This window comes from Aulonocara sp. 'chitande type north' Nkhata Bay, linkage group LG2, assembly GCF_057382095.1.
Source record: "Aulonocara sp. 'chitande type north' Nkhata Bay isolate Kocher_YH1m ecotype deep benthic linkage group LG2, A_spYH_male_GT1.1, whole genome shotgun sequence".
Classification (NCBI taxonomy): Eukaryota; Metazoa; Chordata; class Actinopteri; order Cichliformes; family Cichlidae; genus Aulonocara; species Aulonocara sp. 'chitande type north' Nkhata Bay.
The window spans coordinates 27,039,117-27,059,240 of NC_141345.1; the positions used below are offsets into that span (position 1 = coordinate 27,039,117).

At 40.2% G+C, this 20,124-nt stretch overlaps 2 protein-coding genes across 21 annotated transcripts in view; both read left to right on the top strand.

The window, feature by feature from the left end:
* LOC147338018 (protocadherin gamma-C5-like) overlaps positions 1-20,124 on the top strand; it is a 308,494-nt gene that overhangs the window by 85,238 nt on the left and 203,132 nt on the right. Inside the window, exon 1 of one of the 20 annotated variants that reach the window (XM_086314485.1) lies at positions 7,041-9,542. The exons of 16 other annotated variants lie outside the window; for them this stretch is intronic. In XM_086314485.1, coding sequence (XP_086170611.1) covers positions 7,164-9,542 — 2,379 coding nt within the window. In that variant the 5' untranslated portion in view covers positions 7,041-7,163. Of the gene's footprint in view, positions 1-7,040; positions 9,543-12,635; positions 15,142-20,124 lie in introns of those variants that run through there. 3 more of the 20 variants (XM_086314628.1, XM_086314466.1, XM_086314611.1) reach the window with 3 other exon arrangements.
* LOC147338021 (protocadherin gamma-A11-like) lies at positions 2,029-4,750 on the top strand. The gene has a single exon (XM_086314696.1). The coding sequence runs from the start codon at positions 2,216-2,218 to the stop codon at positions 4,631-4,633; it is 2,418 nt and encodes an 805-aa protein (XP_086170822.1). The 5' UTR covers positions 2,029-2,215; the 3' UTR covers positions 4,634-4,750.

The window sequence follows — 20,124 nt, forward strand, 5'->3', positions numbered from 1 at the left end:
GTAGAAAACACGAGTGATACACCTCCTGCTGTCAGACCTGCAGGTATCAGGCTGTGATGTTCTCCTTTATAGTGGACAGAAATTATTGGAGTGTCACAAATAATTTGTGTGGCGTCTTATTGAATACAGAACACCTGATTGTTATGTAGTTTGAAATGGTTATAACAAAGGGTAAAAGGTAAATGGCTGCAAATAACTTTGTTGTTTGCAAAACTTGTGCTTATGATTTTAAAATTAACAATTTATATTTGCATTTAAAGTTGTGAAATATGATTCATTAAACATGTTTGTGGTTGTTACCGTAAAAATATAACTTTTTCTACTTGGATTTTATGTTTTTGTCTGATTTTAGATCAATTGTGTTAATACAGTATTTCAAAATGAAAACATAACTGTAAATTCAAACACGTGAGTTTGTGCCGAAAAGAATGAAACCAAACACGGCAAAGTAAATAGTTTTTAAAGGTGAAATGTAGATGGAAAATCAAAAGTAGTTAAAAATGGGGTATTTACCCTGGACCCCAGAGGATTAAACATTTTTTTTCAAGTAACGCAATAGTTACTTTTCAAGTAATTAATTACTTTTAGAATCTTGTAACTCAGTTACTAACTCAGTTACTTTTTTGAAGAACTAACTAGTAACTATAATTAATTACATTTTCAAAGTAACTTGCTCAACACTGAATAAAGATCTTTGCCCATGCTTGCTATCATGTCACATTTTCAGTATGAGTCTTATGTCCCAACCTGGATTTGTTCCTATGTCTGCCTTATCTAAAATAGGAGATGCACAAAAAGCATCTATAAAAGCTCACTTCTACATTTATTTCATACTTCTCATACCTGTGATGTTTTCCTACCACATGTCAGACAGTAATTTTGTGAAATTTTGTAATCTGATGGCTGCATTATATATTCTTAGCACTGGACAAAAGTAGCTGTCAAATGATGAAATGCATTTCATCTTAATTGCAAGCAATAGCAATTTACATTATAATTACATTTTTTTTCACACTAAGGAAGTGAAAACATGTATACCATTATTGCCCAGTGGGGAGGGGGGGGGGGGGGGGGGGGGGTACTGTCTGTCTGTAGGTATTTATATTTAAACACATTCCATCACACTTGACTAGTAGGACTGTTTCTTTAACAGCTTTGTCTTTGATCTTAATTTTAAAATACGTGAAAGTTGATTTCTAATTCATGTGACTGATGAGTTGTAAAATGAGGCAGTGTGTAGTTTAACTGGAGCTCTTGAGTTTGCACTGTCTCAACTGAGATTTCTTTAGCGACTCTGGTGACCGCATGGCACACTTGTTAATTTTTAAAAAAAGCAACAAATGAAACCATAGATCATTGGACTGTAAATTTAGGTGTAATTCTGAAATCCAAATGCGACTCCTGCTTACTGGATAACAGGATTTAATCCCAAAAATATCAACATAGCAATACTAAACATAAGAGCAAAAACATACTGAAAGCACATAAACATTGCCCTGCACCAGCTTTATACACGTAGCTACATTTGAAACTTTGGGTTGAGAGGGTCTAGTATGAAAATAGTTATGCAGAGCAGCAGATTAGCAGTATCTACTGGATGGAGACAAAAAGCATAAAACAGTCACCTGGAGTACAGTAACTGACTCAGTGTAACTAAACAACCTGCATGTGTCTGTGGTGATGAGAACAAGGCAGTGATCACTATGTGAAGAACAGTTCCAGGCACACAGCCAAGTCTGAATCCTCTTAGTAGAAACAACAACAACATACAATTAAAGATATCATAATTTTATGAAGAGAAATAAGCACATTTATAGTTGTCTTCTTCTTCTTTTGGTTGATTTTACAACTGTTTACTTGATTCACAATGTAAAACTCTTTTCTCCCATTGTCTCCTTTATAGTAACTGAAGTTTTGCATATTTATTCTACATAAAAATACTTTTTTTTTAAAAGAAGATAAAAATCATGCACGAAATATTAGTTGTAGTTTGCTTAGATTTAGTGTTAAGGTGTTTCCGCATAACCTAACTCACGGTGGCGCTAAACCCCAGCCCTAACAGTTTTCATTTCCTGTATTCATCGGTGTGGACGCGCATTTTTGCGCTCTTGTGTTAACATTAGGGCGACCTCCCGAGAATTGCAGTTGTGAGTCGTGTTTTGGGGTTCAGGTCATTTTTTATTTTATTTTTCAGCTTCTTAATAACTCATCTATTATGATGGATTCGAAGATATTCGTGTTTCATTCGCGTGAGTTTTCTTTCCTCCTTCTTTTGTTCCATGTCGCTCATGGAGACATGAGCTATTCTTTCCCAGAGGAAATGAAACGAGGATCCGTTATTGGAAATATAGCCAAAGACCTCGGGATGGAAACGGGCGCGCTGTTCAGCAGGAGAGCCCGCATCGACGCCGACGGAACCGACGAACGTTACTGTGACATAAACATGAATAACGGAGAGCTGATTGTTGCAGACAGGATTGACCGCGAGGGGCTTTGTGGAGACAAGGCTTCGTGCATCCTAAAACACGAGCTTGTGCTGGAGAATCCGCTCGAGCTTCATCGTATCAGCCTTCACATTCAAGATATCAATGACAATGCACCACAATTCAATGGAGAACGGATTAATATAGAAATTCAGGAGTCAGCTGACAGAGGAGCTCGTTTTGTGATAGAAGAAGCGCACGATGCGGATGTGGGGCAAAATTCAGTGCAGCAGTACAACCTTAAAAAGAATGAAAATTTTATTTTGTCTGTAAATGGAAACACAATAGAGGTCGTTCTTGAAAAAGAGCTTGATCGTGAAAAACAACAGGAAATGAATTTAATTCTCACAGCTTTAGATGGTGGATCTCCACAGAGATCAGGTACATTAGTAATACACGTCACCGTGTTGGATGCTAATGATAACGCCCCAGTGTTCAGCCAAGCCGTTTATAAAGCCAGCCTGCCTGAAAACTCTCATTTAGACACTGTAGTGATTACAGTAAGCGCAAGTGATGCAGATGAGGGAGTTAATGGAGATGTGACGTATGACTTTGGACATGTTACTGAAGAAGTGAAGAAGATATTTAGTATTGATCGTAAAGTAGGTGACATAAGAGTAATTGGTGTTGTTGACTATGAAACTACTACATCATTTGAAATACGCTTAAAAGCAAAAGATGGGCTGGGGCTGTCATCCTACGCTAAAGTAATGATTTCTATCACTGATGTGAATGACAACGCTCCTGTAGTTAATCTGAAGTCACTGACCAATCTGATACCAGAGAACACCCCACCTGGTACAGAGGTGGGCATCATTAACATGCAGGACAGAGACTCTGAGAATAACCGACAGGTCCGCTGCTCCATCCAGCAGGGTGTCCCCTTTAAGTTGGTTCCTTCTATTAAAAACTATTATTCTCTGGTGACCACAGGACAACTGGACCGTGAACTAGTGTCTGGTTACAACATTACAATCACTGCCACTGACGAGGGCTCTCCACCTCTGTCCTCTTCTAAAACTGTTCAGTTATCTGTAGCTGATATCAACGACAACCCACCAGTGTTTGAGGAACAGTCGTACAGCGCATATGTGAGTGAGAATAACAAACCGGGCTCCACTTTATGTTCCGTTACTGCTCGAGACCCCGACTGGAGACAGAACGGTACAGTGGTTTATTCTCTGTTAGCTGGTGAGGTGAACGGTGCCCCGGTGTCCTCCTATCTGTCTGTGAACGGAGATACGGGTGTGATCCACGCTGTGAGGTCGTTTGATTATGAACAGTTTAGGAGCTTCAAAGTCCATGTGATGGCCAGAGACAATGGTTCTCCTCCTCTCAGCAGCAACGTGACCGTGAGTGTGTTCATCTCAGATGTGAATGACAACTCTCCTCAGATCCTGTACCCCTCCCCAGAGGGCAATTCCTTCATGACCGAGCTGGTCCCCAAAGCTGCACACGGAGGCTCTTTGGTGTCAAAAGTGATCGCGGTGGACGCAGACTCCGGACAGAACGCCTGGCTGTCCTATCAAATAGTCAAATCCACAGATCCGGGACTTTTTACTATTGGTGTCCACAGCGGAGAGATCAGGACACAGCGGGACATTTCTGAATCTGACAGCATGAAACAGAACCTTGTAGTGGCAGTGAAAGATAACGGACAGCCCTCTCTGTCTGCCACCTGTTCCATGTATTTACTTATTTCTGATAACTTGGCTGAGGTACCAGAACTGAAGGATCTGTCTTATAATGAGAGCAATTCCAAACTGACATCTTATCTGATCATCGCGCTGGTTTCTGTGTCCACCTTTTTCCTGACTTTCATCATCATCATCCTGGGTTTGAGGTTTTGTCGCAGGAGAAAGCCCAGACTGTTGTTTGATGGAGCAGTTGCCATCCCCAGTGGTTATCTCCCTCCTAATTACGCAGATGTTGATGGCACAGGAACTTTACGCAGTGCTTACAATTATGATGCGTACCTGACCACAGGTTCTAGAACCAGTGACTTTAAGTTTGTGACATCATACAATGACAACACGCTGCCTGCTGACCAGACTCTGAAGAAAAGTCCATCAGATTTTGCTGATGTCTTTGGAGACCTGAATGGGTGCTCAGAGGTATGGCCCCTTCGCAATAAGCAAGTCATGTTTTAATCTTGTGCCAGATGAATATCAACAGTTCAGTTTTCTTCAACTTTATCATCACAAAATTCTTTTTTTAAATGCTTGGAGCAAAAGTTGGTTTATTAATTCTAACATTTTCTTCTTTCCTCTAAAGTGTTTCCTAGAGGTGTAGCTGTCTTTCTCTGGTAGTGGCTAAAATATGTTTAATTTCAACATGATACATTTCATACTTTCATACTTATAGATTTAGTGTGATATTTTATATATGTGTGTTCAATTTATTGTAGTTTTGCAAGCTCATATGACGTTTGTTCATCAACACAATAGGTATTTCTGCATCGTGCTTGCAGTGTTATTTGTCTGTACATGTTATTTGTTGTTTGTTTTGTTTTTTCACTAATCGATTACTTTTATCCTCTATCTGAAGCTGTGAGAGCAACTTTTACTCTTAGGAAGATATAGTTGTATAATGTAATCAAACTTTCATCGTATTTTTTCCGGTACTACCATTTTTATTTTTTTTTTATTAAATAGCACTTTGTGAATATATGCCCAGTGCTTTAGCTGTGTTGTTACTGATATTTTGTCAGTAGTTCTACACCTCTGGTTAGTTGATACACAGAAGGTCAGATGCTGCAGAATTTTACAACTGGTCTTTTTAAGTAGTGTATATTTGTCAGCTACATTTCATACTGTAAGTTCATCTTAGTGCTAAACCACATATTTGTCTTTAGCACAATATTATCAGTGTAGTAATAAAGATCTTTGCCCATTCTCGCTGTCATGTCACATTTTAAGTATGAGACTTATGTCCCAACCTGGATTTGTTCCTATCTAAAATAGGAGATGCACAAAAAGCATCTATAAAAGCTCACTTCTACATTTATTTCATACTTCTCATACCTGTGATGTTTTCCTATCATATGTCAGACTGAGTAATTTGGTGAATTTTGTAATCTGATGGCTGCATTATATATTCTTAGCACTGGACAGAAGTAGCTGTCAAGTGATGGAATGCAATTCATCTTAATTGCAAGCAATAGCAATTTAGATTATAATTATATTTTTTCACACTAAATGAGTGCAAACATGTATTACTATCTGTTTGTAGGTATTTATATTTAAACACATTCCATCACACTTGACTAGTAGGACTGTTTCTTTAACAGCTTTGTCTTTGATCTTAATTTTAAAATACGTGAAAGTTGATTTCTAATTCATGTGACTGATGAGTTGTAAAATGAGGCAGTGTGTAGTTTAACTGGAGCTCTTGAGTTTGCACTGTCTCAACTGAGATTTCTTTAGCGACTCTGGTGACCGCATGGCACACTTGTTAATTTTTAAAAAAGCAACAAATGAAACCATAAACCATTGGACTGTAAATTTAGGTGTAATTCTGAAATCCAATTGTGACACCTACTTACTGGATAACAGGATTTAATCCCAAAAATATCAACATAGCAGTAGTAGACATAAGAGTAAAAACATACTGAAAGCACATGAACATTTTCCTGCACCAGTCTTGTAAACGCAACAGTGGTTTGGAAGCTCATGTTGTAACCGGAAGTTTGCCGGTTCGATCCCCAGCTCTGTCTGTCCTGGTCGCTGTGTCCTTGGGTAAGACACTTCACCCTACTGCCTACTGGTGTTGGCCAGAGGGGCTGATGGCACGATATGGCAAACTCGCTTCTGTCAGTCTGTCCCAGGGAAGCTGTGGATACAACTGTCGTTTGCCTCCACCAGTGTGTAAATGTGAGAGTGAATGAATAGTGGAACTGTGAAGCGCTTTGAGTGTCTAGAAAAGTGCAATATAAATGCAATTCTTTATTATACTAATTCTTTATTATAAACGTAGCTACATTTGAACCTTTGGGTTGAGAGGGTCTAGTATGAAAACAGTCATGCAGAGCAGCAAATTAGCAGTATCTACTGGATGGAGACAAAAAACATAAAACAGTCACCTGGAGTACAGTAAGTGACTCAGTGTAACTAAACAACCTGCATATGTCTGTGGTGATGAGAACAAGGCAGTGAAGAACAGTTCCAGGTACACAGCCAAGTCTGAATCCTCTTAGTAGAAACAACAACAACATACAATTAAAGATATCATAATTTTATGAAGAGAAAAAAGCACATTTATAGTTGTCTTACTGACTGAATGGCTTTCTTCTTCTTTTTTTGGTTGATTTTACAACTGTTTACCTGATTCACAATGTAAAACTCTTTTCTCCCATTGTCTCCTTTATAGTAACTGAGATTTTACATATTTATTCTACATAAAAATATATTTTTAAAAGAAGATAAAAATCATGCACTGAGCATTAGTTGTAGTCTACTTAGATTTAGTGTTAAGGTGTTTCCGCAAAACCTAACTCACGGTGGCGCTAGACACCGGCCCTAACAGTTTTCATTTCCTGTATTCATCGGTGTGGACGCGTATTCTTGCGCTCTTGTGTCTCAGTTAGGGCCACCTCCCGAGAATTGCAGTTGTGAGTCGTGTTTTGGGGTTCAGGTCATTTTTTTTCTTATTTTTCAGCCTCTTAATAATTCATCTCTTAGGATGGATTCGAAGATATTCGTGTTTCATTCGCGTCGGTTTTCTTTCCTCCTTCTTTTGTTCCATGTCGCTCATGGAGACATGAGCTATTCTTTCCCAGAGGAAATGAAACGAGGATCCGTTATTGGAAATATAGCCAAAGACCTCGGGATGGAAACGGGCGCGCTGTCCAGCAGGAGAGCCCGCATCGACACCGACGGAACCGACAAACGTTACTGTGACATAAACATGAATAACGGAGAGTTGATTGTTGCAGACAGGATTGACCGCGAGGGGCTTTGTGGAGACAAGGCTTCGTGTATCCTAAAACACGAGCTTGTGCTGGGGAATCCGCTCGAGCTTCATCGTATCAGCCTTCACATTCAAGATATCAACGACAACGCACCACAATTCAATGAAGAACGGATTAATATAGAAATTCAAGAGTCGGCTGTGAGAGGAGCTCGTTTTGTGATAGAAGAAGCGCACGATGCGGATGTGGGGCAAAATTCAGTGCAGCAGTACAACCTTAAAAAGAATGAAAATTTTATTTTGTCTGTAAATGGAAACACCAGAGAGCTCGTTCTTGAAAAGGAGCTTGATCGTGAAAAACAACAGGAAATGAATTTAATTCTCACAGCTTTGGATGGAGGATCTCCTCAGAGATCAGGTACATTAGTGATACACGTCACTGTGTTGGATGCTAATGATAACGCCCCAGTGTTCAGCCAAGCCGTTTATAAAGCCAGCCTGCCTGAAAACTCTCCTCTAGACACTGTAGTGATTACAGTAAGCGCAAGTGATGCAGATGAGGGAGTTAATGGAGATGTGACGTATGACTTTGTACATCTTACAGAAGAAGTGAAGAAGATATTTAGTATTGATCGTAAAGTAGGTGACATAAGAGTAATTGGTGCTGTTGACTATGAAACTACTACATCATTTGAAATACGCGTAAAAGCAAAAGATGGGCTGGGGCTGTCATCCTACGCTAAAGTAATAATTTCTATCACTGATGTGAATGACAATGCCCCTGTAGTTAATCTGAACTCGCTGACCAATCCGATACCAGAGAACACCCCACCTGATACAGAGGTGGGCATCATTAACGTGCAGGACAGAGACTCTGGGAATAACCGACAGGTCCGCTGCTCCATCCAGCAGGGTGTCCCCTTTAAGTTGGTTCCTTCTATTAAAAACTATTATTCTCTGGTGACCACAGGACAGCTGGACCGTGAACTAGTGTCCAATTACAACATTACAATCACTGCCACTGACGAGGGCTCTCCACCTCTGTCCTCTTCTAAAACTGTTCAGTTATCTGTAGCTGACATCAACGACAACCCACCTGTGTTTGAGGAACAGTCGTACAGCGCATATGTGAGTGAGAATAACAAACCGGGCTCCACCTTATGCTCCGTTAGTGCTCGAGACCCCGACTGGAGACAGAACGGTACAGTGGTTTATTCTCTGTTAGCTGGTGAGGTGAACGGTGCCCCGGTGTCCTCGTATCTGTCTGTGAACGGAGACACGGGTGTGATCCATGCTGTGAGGTCGTTTGATTATGAACAGTTCAGGAGTTTTAAAGTCCACGTGATAGCCAGAGACAATGGTTCTCCTCCTCTCAGCAGCAACGTGACCGTGAGTGTGTTCATCTCAGATGTGAATGACAACTCTCCTCAGATCCTGTACCCCTCCCCAGAGGGCAACTCCTTCATGACCGAGCTGGTCCCCAAAGCTGCACACGGAGGCTCTCTGGTGTCCAAAGTGATCACGGTGGATGCGGACTCCGGACAGAACGCCTGGCTGTCCTATCAAATAGTCAAATCCACTGATCCGGGACTTTTTACTATTGGTGTCCACAGCGGAGAGATCAGGACACAGCGGGACATTTCTGAATCTGACAGCATGAAACAGAACCTTGTAGTGGCAGTGAAAGATAACGGACAGCCCTCTCTGTCTGCCACCTGTTCCATGTATTTACTTATTTCTGATAACTTGGCTGAGGTGCCAGAACTGAAGGATCTGTCTTATAATGAGAGCAATTCCAAACTGACCTCTTATCTGATCATCGCGCTGGTGTCTGTGTCCACCTTTTTCCTGACCTTCATCATCATCATCCTGGGTTTGAGGTTTTGTCGTAGGAGAAAGCCCAGACTGTTGTTTGATGGAGCAGTTGCTATCCCCAGTGGTTATCTCCCTCCTAATTACGCAGATGTTGATGGCACAGGAACATTACGCAGCGCTTACAATTATGACGCGTACCTGACCACAGGATCAAGAACCAGTGACTTTAAGTTTGTGACATCATACAATGACAACACGCTGCCTGCTGACCAGACTCTGAAGAAAAGTCCATCAGACTTTGCTGATGTGTTTGGAGACCTGGATGGGTGCACAGAGGTATGAGCTGTTGGCAGTAACCCAGTTATATTTCAATCTTGTGCCCACTTCCTTCCTGAAAATCATTTTTTTGTTTGTACTTCAACTTTACACAATTGTCCTTTTGTTTGACTCGTACAAGAGGTAGTTCATTACATTTCAAGTTGTCTTAAAGTTTTCCCATTTTTATCTTCCTTTAAAGTGGCTAAAACTGGTTTAATTTCACCATGGTCATTCTTCTATACTGGGTGTGTGATCATATTTTTCATACTTTAGATTTAAGTCTTGTTTAGTGTAATTTCGCATTCTGTCCTGACATATTTTCATTCACATAAGGTATATTATTGCATCTTGCTTGGACTTTTGTTTTTATCCATCCATGTCATTTTTCAATTGTTAGTCAGTTATAACTACATTTATTGTTAATTGAAATTTGTGAAAGTGCCTTTTTTTCAGGAATATTATTCTCATATTATAATCAAAACCTCAATCTTAACCTTTAAGCTAATGTTGTTTATTAAATAATACTATTTGGGGAAAAAAAATACATAAAAGGCATGGTGTGCTTTAGCTGTGTTGTTATTATTGTTTTTATGCAATTTAGTTGTGTTTTGGAGCAAAACAGGTTCAATGCTGCAGAATTTAAGTGTTGACTTAAAAACCATTACACATGTGAGCTGCATTTCATAGTGTAAGTTACTCTTATTGATTAACCACATCTTGATCTTTAACTCAACATTATTACACTAGCAGTGAACATCTTTGGCCATTCTTGCTAACGTGTCATTTCAGCATGAGATTTGTGTGCCAAACTGTATCCATCTTCAAGTCTAGCCCATCTAAAATAACATATGCCTAAAAAGCAGCTGTAACAGCTTGCTTGCACATGTTATTCATATGTATTCCACCTGCAATGTTGTGCTACTGGGATTCAGACTGAAAGTCTTTGTGACATTTGCTGTGTTGCTGTGAATCTTTTGGATGTCATTTTTCATCCTTTGATTTGGACAGACGTTTTTGTCATATGATGGAACGCAATTCATCTTACATTTGAGCACCTCAAATATGTTGTGTAATTATATTTTTAGATTCACTGATGTATCCCCTAAATGACTGAAAATGTGAATACCATTGTTTCCCACTGGTGTTTCTTCGAAAGATGATACCATCCGAATGTAGGTCTTTATATTTTTGCACATTTCATTGCACTTTATTAATAGCAATATTTTATAACAGGTGTGCACTTGGTCTTTATTTGAGTTTTGTGACAGCTGATTTGAGTCTCACCTGCTTTCTGTGATTGTAAAAAGGAGATTTTGCTTGAGAGGAAAAATACAAAGAATATATAGCGTTAATTGCAGCTTTTCAATGTGCACCCATTGTGACTGTGCCATGGTGATCTCTGTAGTGATTGCACTGAGAGATACACTTTATAAATGACTTTTGTTTTACTTTAGCATTAATTACGAGTTCGCTGTTTTAACAGAAAAGATTCCTGCTTTGACTTTTGCTGTCCACGAAAAACTTTTTTCTTTAACTTGTGATTTTACCAGAATATTGGTCATATTGTTTATCATAACTGAGTTTGATTTTTCACAAATACAGTCTAGATGTGTGTTATTAAAAAAACTGTTACGCTTATTACAAGTAATCCAAATAACATGTCTGTTAAAGACTGATTTTAGACTAATTTTACTTTTATGATATTGTGTATGTTCTTTGGATTAACTTGATCTAAAGTGATTGCTTTTCAGTGTGTGTGTGTGTCAGTGCCTTGCTGCTTTGTCTGGTTGCTTATTGCATTCTGACAATAATTGCTGGATGTAAAGCATAGTTGCTTTCTTGGTCATACTCAGTGACACATTGTATGATGTATCTCTGTTGCCATTAATTGAGAGGATGTTGCTTCATCTTTTCAAAGTAGTGCAAAGTGTGGTTCAGGGCATCCTTCACTGTATGTGGTACTGCAAGGTGTTGTAATCACTTTTAATCGCCATAGTTTAAAAAAAAAAAAGATATGTAGTAATAAGCAAGTGTGTCATAGTAACCTTAATACATGTTATCATAAGGATTTGTGGCAATTTTTAAAATGCATTAGAAAATACAATGTGACACATGTCTCCTCAAAGCTTTAAGGATGCCATTGATTGAAAACATACATTCAGTTTGTGTATTTAATAAACAGTTTGGCCCCTGCAGTCTCTAGGCGCAGTATGGATTCTTCTATAATTAAAGAGTAGTATGCATGATCTATTTTTTCAGACTATTTTGAGGTCATGCTTTATGCATATGCATAGAATTATATACATCATGGCATCTGTAAATGTTTTTCCTATTAGGAATTTAAAATGAATTGAAACAAGAGAGACACCGAACTGAATGTCTCTGAGTCTGTATATATATTTTTGTAATAATTCACTGGCTTTAGTGCAACAAAGGCAAAAATGTAGAAAAGAAAAATAGTCAACTGGTATCATTTCTATAGTGTTTTAAACAGTGATTAATTTTTTTAAACACCCTAAAAGCACATAAACATGTTTCCATACTCTCTTTTGGCAAATGCCTGAGGTTGAATATTTAGGTCCAGACTGAGCAGTGTGAAAATATTAATTCAGAACAGCAGATTAGCATAACATGCTAAATGAAAACTAAAACAATCATAATAGTGTCACTTGGAATACAGTAGCTACTAAATTTATCTTAACTACCTGGCTGTGTGTAAGTGTGTTGGTGATTATAAGGTAGTGTGACTGGATGATCGCTATGTGAAGAACAGTCCACAGCACACAAAAGCGGTCTGAATCCTCTTAGTAACAATACATGAGATTACATTTTCAAAAACTTTTTGTGAAGACAAATAAGGACATTCAGAGTACTCTCACAGGCTACTTTTTTTTTTAAACAAAACTCTATCTAATGCACACTGTAGGACTCTTCTCTCAATTTGAACTTCGCGGATAAGTACATGCACAAATAAAGCTATTGAAATTTGTTGTCGTTTGCTTACACTTTCTATTTAGGTGTTTCTGCATAACCTAACTCACGGTGGCGCTAAACACCAACCCTATGAGTTTTTATTTCCTGCATTCAGCGGTGTGGACGCGCATTCTTGCGCTTTTGTGACTAAATTAGGACGGCATCCCAAGAGACCTCCCGAGAATTGCATTTGTCATTTGTGTTGTGGGGTTCAGCTTCTTTTTTTTTCGTTATTCTTCAGGATTTTAATAACTAATCGCGTATGATGGGTTCGAAAATATTTGGGTTTCATTCGCGTCGGTTTTCTTTCCTCCTTCTTTTGTTCCATGTCGCTCATGGAGACATGAGCTATTCTTTACCAGAGGAAATGAAACGAGGATCCGTTATTGGAAATATAGCCAAAGACCTCGGGATGGAAACGGGCGCGCTGTTCAGCAGGAGAGCCCGCATCGACACCGACGGAACCGACAAACGCTACTGTGACATAAACATGAATAACGGAGAGTTGATTGTTGCAGACAGGATTGACCGCGAGGGGCTTTGTGGAGACAAGGCTTCGTGCATCCTAAAACACGAGCTTGTGCTGGGGAATCCGCTCGAGCTTCATCGTATCAGCCTTCACATTCAAGATATCAACGACAACGCACCACAATTCAATGGAGAACGGATTAATATAGAAATTCGAGAATCCGCTGACAGAGGAGCTCGTTTTGTGATAGAAGAAGCGCACGATGCGGATGTGGGGCAAAATTCAGTGCAGCAGTACAACCTTAAAAAGAATGAAAATTTTATTCTGTCTGTAAATGGAAACACAATAGAGGTCGTTCTTGAAAAGGAACTTGATCGTGAAAAACAACAGGAAATGAATTTAATTCTCACAGCTTTGGATGGTGGATCTCCTCAGAGATCAGGTACATTAATGATACACGTCACTGTGTTGGATGCTAATGATAACGCCCCAGTGTTCAGCAAAGCCGTTTATAAAGCCAGCCTGCCTGAAAACTCTCCTCTAGACACTGTAGTGATTACAGTAAGCGCAAGTGATGCAGATGAGGGAGTTAATGGAGATGTGACGTATGACTTTGGACATGTTACTGAAGAAGTGAAGAAGATATTTAGTATTGATCGTAAAGTAGGTGACATAAGAGTAATTGGTGCTGTTGACTATGAAACTACTACATCATTTGAAATACGCGTTAAAGCAAAAGATGGGCTAGGCCTGTTATCCTACGCTAAAGTAATAATTGCTGTCACTGATGTGAATGACAATGCCCCTGTAGTTAATCTGAACTCGCTGACCAATCCGATACCAGAGAACACCCCACCTGATACAGAGGTGGGCATCATTAACGTGCAGGACAGAGACTCTGAGAATAACCGACAGGTCCGCTGCTCCATCCAGCAGGGTGTCCCCTTTAAGTTGGTTCCTTCTATTAAAAACTATTATTCTCTGGTGACCACAGGACAACTGGACCGTGAACTAGTGCCCAATTACAACATTACAATCACTGCCACTGACGAGGGCTCTCCACCTCTGTCCTCTTCTAAAACTGTTCAGTTATCTGTAGCTGACATCAACGACAACCCACCAGTGTTTGAGGAACAGTCGTACAACGCATATGTGAGTGAGAATAACAAACCGGGCTCCACTTTATGTTCCATTAGTGCTCGAGACCCCGACTGGAGACAGAACGGTACAGTGGTTTATTCTCTGTTAGCTGGTGAGGTGAACGGTGTCCCGGTGTCCTCATATCTGTCTGTGAACGGAGACACGGGTGTGATCCACTCTGTGAGGTCGTTTGATTATGAACAGTTCAGGAGTTTTAAAGTCCACGTGATGGCCAGAGACAACGGTTCTCCTCCTCTCAGCAGCAACGTGACCGTGAGTGTGTTCATCTCAGATGTGAATGACAACTCTCCTCAGATCCTGTACCCCTCCCCAGAGGGCAATTCCTTCATGACCGAGCTGGTCCCCAAAGCTGCACACGGAGGCTCTCTGGTGTCAAAAGTGATCGCGGTGGACGCAGACTCCGGACAGAACGCCTGGCTGTCCTATCAAATAGTCAAATCCACAGATCCGGGACTTTTTACTATTAGTGTCCACAGCGGAGAGATCAGGACACTGCGGGACATTTCTGAATCTGACAGCATGAAACAGAACCTTGTAGTGGCAGTGAAAGATAACGGACAGCCCTCTCTGTCTGCCACCTGTTCCATGTATTTACTCATTTCTGATAACTTGGCTGAGGTGCCAGAACTGAAGGATCTGTCTTTTAATGAGAGCAATTCCAAACTGACCTCTTATCTGATCATCGCGCTGGTGTCTGTGTCCACCTTTTTCCTGACCTTCATCATCATCATCCTGGGTTTGAGGTTTTGTCGCAGGAGAAAGCCCAGACTGTTGTTTGATGGAGCAGTTGCCATCCCCAGCGGTTATTTCCCTCCTAATTACGCAGATGTTGATGGCACAGGAACTTTACGCAGCACTTACAATTACGATGCGTACCTGACCACAGGTTCTAGAACCAGTGACTTTAAGTTTGTGACATCATACAATGACGACACGCTGCCTGCTGACCAGACTCTGAAGAAAAGTCCATCAGATTTTGCTGATGTGTTTGGAGACCTGGACGGGTGCACAGAGGTATGAGTTAATATAGCAATGATTTTATCAATAGCCTTTATTTAATAAAAATAAAAATATACAAACAAAAAAGAATATAAATAGTTAACATTTAATAAATCGTTTTAAACTCTCGCATAATTTCCTTACCCAATAGTTAAACTTAGAGAATATATTTTGTGCAAAGTGTATTTAGTATTCGGTTTCTATACACACACTTGGCCAATGTTTTTTTTCTCTGTGTAGGAAAATGTTTGAAAACTGTTGCTTTTTTCTATCTCCTTGGCGCTACGTAATTTCTTGGTTATGGTTTACTCGTATTTTTTTTTTATGTTATGTCGTTATTTTACTTTATTTTTCAATTCATCTCATCATTATATTTTATTTTATGTTATTGTCTTTATTTTTCATTTTCTTTTATTTCTTTTCTTTTGTTTATTTTTTAATTTATTAGGCTTTCAGCTGCACAAAAAAAAAAAATGTTATAGAACAGTGGTGTCGAACTCCAGGTCTCGACGGCCGGTGTCCTGCAGTCTGTCCTGCAGGTTTTAGATACCACCCTGGGTCAACACACCTGAATCAAATGATTGGTTCACTACCAGACCTCTAGAGAACTTCAATACATGTTGAGGAGGCCATTTAGCCTTTTAAATCAGCTGTGATGGATCAATGACACATCTAAAATCTGCAGGTCACCGGCCCTCGAGGCCTGGAGTTTGACACCTGTGTTATAGAATAACACAAGTTAGTTACTTATGAAAATATGACTTCACAAAATGTCTTGCCCACTGACACAACACTGTTCACTAATATTAATTTAATTTAATTTAATTTAATTTAATTTAATTTAATTTAATTTAATTTAATTTAATTTAATTTAATTTAATTTACACCGACTAAACCTGTACATCGTGAAATGGCATTGTTTTAGTGTTATTTAGTTTGAGACTTCATAGCTGCATGATCCCCCTATCCAGCTACTTTTTGTGAGATTATTTTATTTTGTATATATGCCTTTGTGTTATGCCCCATGAAGCTAAATTCTCTTTTGAAATATTTTAACCCGTTATGAATCCTCATGTATCAAGCTGTCATATTTTTAACAGTGCAGAGAGGGAAAAGGCCCTTTGCCACTGCATTCCCCTCAGACTTGCCACCTTTTAATATTAGACTTCCCTGTTTATCTGAGATAAGCATGTCATAGCTACTGTTCTCTGATGTATGGATAATCACTTAGTCACAGTTCTTTTCATATGTGGATATATTATTGTTAATCTGTAGCTAGAGCTGTAGTGCCATGGATATATTTATGTGTATGTTGCTGGATGGTGTTGCTGTTTCAGCAAGAGGAAGTAGAGTGATAGAGTGATTCATCTGTCTCTTAGTGTCATTACTTATGGAAATAAACTGGATTCTGGAGTGCTCCGTAGCAGCCACTAGAGGGATTATGTTGAACAAAGTAAAGCCAAGCATGCGAGATCATCAATAACTTCTTCTGCTTTTCATTTCATGACTTTGTGTGTGTGTGTGTGTGTGTGTGTGTGTGTGTGTGTGTGTGTGTGTGTGTGTGTGTACGTGTGTGTGTGTACGTGCGTGTGTGTGTGCGTGCCTGTCTGTCTGTCTGTTTAAGTCCAAATGACTTGGCATAAATAACATTTTGTGTAGAAATAACTCCTGTCCCTGTCCTTTTGGGACAATGTGTTTAATAAATAGAGAATAAATTGAGTGGTTGTAGGTCAGAACTACTTTGTCTATCAAAATACTAATCAATCACATAATCAATCGGGGCCCACATCAGATCCTGGATCCCATACTAGACTCTGTTACATTATATAAACATTACTTTAACTGTGTCCATATCGTGTTGTTTAAAATACAATGATCGTATTTGTCTTATTAGTAGTTATAGCAGTTAATGTTCAGCTCCCAACTTGAGCTCACTTTGGTTACGTGCTGGAAAGTGATATTACAGACAGCTGCAGTTATTCTCTCAGTCTCTTGGTGACGCTCTTTTATAAAGTCTGAGTCATGGATGCTCATGTCTACCTCTATCTGTGTCAGTGGAACTAGAGTATTGGGTTAGGACCGGCGGCTGTGTATACATGCGCATTTCTCTTTTTATCGTGTGTGTGTGTATGAGGGGAGAAAAGGAGAGAGGCTGTATGTGGAGCTGTCTGAGAGAGGGAGTTAGAGAGAGGGGGAGAGAGAGATGAAAAAAGAGGTTAGAGAGAGAGAGAGAGAAATCCGAGCTGACAGCTTTCTTAATAGAGCATGATTAACTCAGCCAGAGAAGCAGGAAATCGCAGGATTGCAGTTGCATTTTCAGTTCGGTATTTGGATGTATGTTAACGACTTAGCTATAATGTCGACAGTGCATCCATTTCTGAAAAAATGTTTATTGATGATGCGTCGACCTCAGTTAAAGTGGTGGCTGCATTTTTCATTTCTTAGTCTCCTTACCGCTGTTTCGTTTGGAGAAGTCCGTTATGTTCTTCCAGAAGAGATGCAGAGGAGCTCTGTGATTGGAAACGTTGCGCGGGATCTGGGGCTGGAGGTGAAAGAGCTTGATGCTCGTCGAGCCCGTGTTGTTGCAGAAGGAACAAGCCAGCTGTGTGAACTGGACACTGCGTCAGGCAATCTTTTGATCAGCCAACGGATAGACCGAGAGGAGCTCTGCGCACAAGCCACTGCCTGCATTTTACAGTATCAGCTTTTACTTGAACAGCCCCTTCAAGCATTCAGCATAGTTTTGGACATTACAGATATAAATGACAACAGCCCAGTGTTTCCTACGGGGGAGATAAAACTGGATTTAGTGGAATCCACAGTTCTAGGGAGGCGCTTTCCCTTAGAGAGCGCGCATGACCCCGATCTCGGCACGAATTCTGTCCGTCAATATACACTGAGCCAGAATGACAATTTTGCACTGGAAATGGGTAACCAAATGAACGGAAATGCTTATCCTGAGCTAGTTCTTAAAAAGGCATTGGACCGGGAGGCACAAGTTGAACATGTACTGAAAATCAATGGAATTGACGGGGGAAATCCGGCTAGATCAGGAACTGCTTCTATCCTTATCCGTGTTTTAGATGCCAATGATAATGTCCCAGTTTTTAGCCAGCGAGTTTTCAAAGCCTCTGTGCCAGAGAACTCAGCCATAGGGACTATCATAACCACGCTACAGGCCACGGACCTGGATGAGGGGGTGTATGGGGAGATAACTTATTCCTTCAGTCATCTGTCTGACAAGTTGGGAGGTGTTATTGAAATTGACCCTTTAAGCGGAGAAGTTCGCGTATCAGGTGTCATTGACTATGAAGAAGCTAGCTCACACGAGCTAGATGTTCAGGCTAAAGATGGCGGTGGCCAGGCCTCACACTGTAAACTTATAATTGATGTGATTGACGTGAACGACAATAAGCCCGTGATAGAAATAAAGTCGGCCTCTTCTAACGTGGCTGAAGACTCCAAACCAGGGACTATGGTTGCTCTGATTAATATATATGATATGGACACTGGGAGCAGTGGGCGTGTCACCTGTACGATCTCAAAAAATGTTCCTTTTAAATTAGTATCGGAGGTCAAAAACTATTACATGCTAGTGACTGATGGAATATTGGACAGGGAAGTGCAACCAGAGTATAACCTCACAGTAACTGCCACTGATGCGGGCTCTCCCCCACTTACTAGTGTAAAAGTTATACCAATCGCGATTAGCGATATAAATGATAACCCCCCGACATTTATGCAAAGCGAGTACAATGCCAACATCTTGGAAAACCAACCCGTTGGCACGTTTGTCATTAAAGTCAAAGCGGAAGACGTTGACGACGGGTCTAACGCTAAAATCCAATACCAAATATCAAAGGACACAAACTCAGAAGTGTCATCTTTCTTAAGCATCAACTCAGACACGGGGGAGGTCTTTACCTCACGCATGTTTGACTACGAACAGTCAGTTTACTTCCAAATTAAAGTGACAGCTAGAGACGGCGGTGGGCCTTCACTTTCCACCACCTGCATTATAAATGTGTTTATTAAGGACCAAAATGACAACGCACCTGTGGTCTTATATCCTGTGCAAAGTAGCGGTTACATTGCTGAAGATATGGTACCAGCTGAAGCGCCTAGAGGTTACCTGGTTACTAAGGTGGTGGCTGTGGACGCTGACTCAGGTCATAACGCATGGCTTTCTTACAGAATAATCAAAGCAACACGGCCTAACGTGTTTATGGTAGATCTGCATACAGGGGAAATCAGAACAACGAGAACATTTATAGAGGACGATGAACCAAAACATACTATTGTTGTATTAGTAACGGACAACGGGCTCGAATCTCTCTCTGCCACTGCGACAGTCAGCATAATGCTTGGTGATGGGCTCCCCGTTTTAAGCGAACTTTTAGAGTTTGCAGATGAGTCACAAGAGAGCGATAACTTAACGCTCTATTTGATAATCGCTCTTTCAACCGTGTCTTCTATGTTTATCCTTCTAATCAGCGGAGTGTTTTATTTTAAACTCTGTCGGCGTGGCTACGTTTACCGTTCAACCACAGCCAGTCTGCCCGTTTTCCCCACGACCTATTGCCCCTCTAGTTTTGCAGATTTTAGCCGTTGCGGCACCTTGCTGAATGATGAGCGATATGATTCCTTTATGACCACCGGGTCGTGGAGAGGTGATTTTCGTTTCGCATCAAATACAGACACCGACACTCTTAAGAAAAGAAGTGCGTCTTATCAGAAAAACACACTGAGGCGCCTCAGTGCAGACAGGGCAACGCTGAAGGTGAGGGCAGGTGCACCGCATCCCTGTTATGTGATCAAATGAGAGTGTGCCATAGCATGTTTTAACATGTTGGATTTGAGATGGACCTTTTTAACAAAAATGTTGTAACTGGGGTTTCTTTAAAAACTAAATAAATAATTAATGCTTCTATATAATTACTTTAAATATACACGTAATGGATCTAGTGGTTCTAAAAGATTTTGTCTTATATATGGATG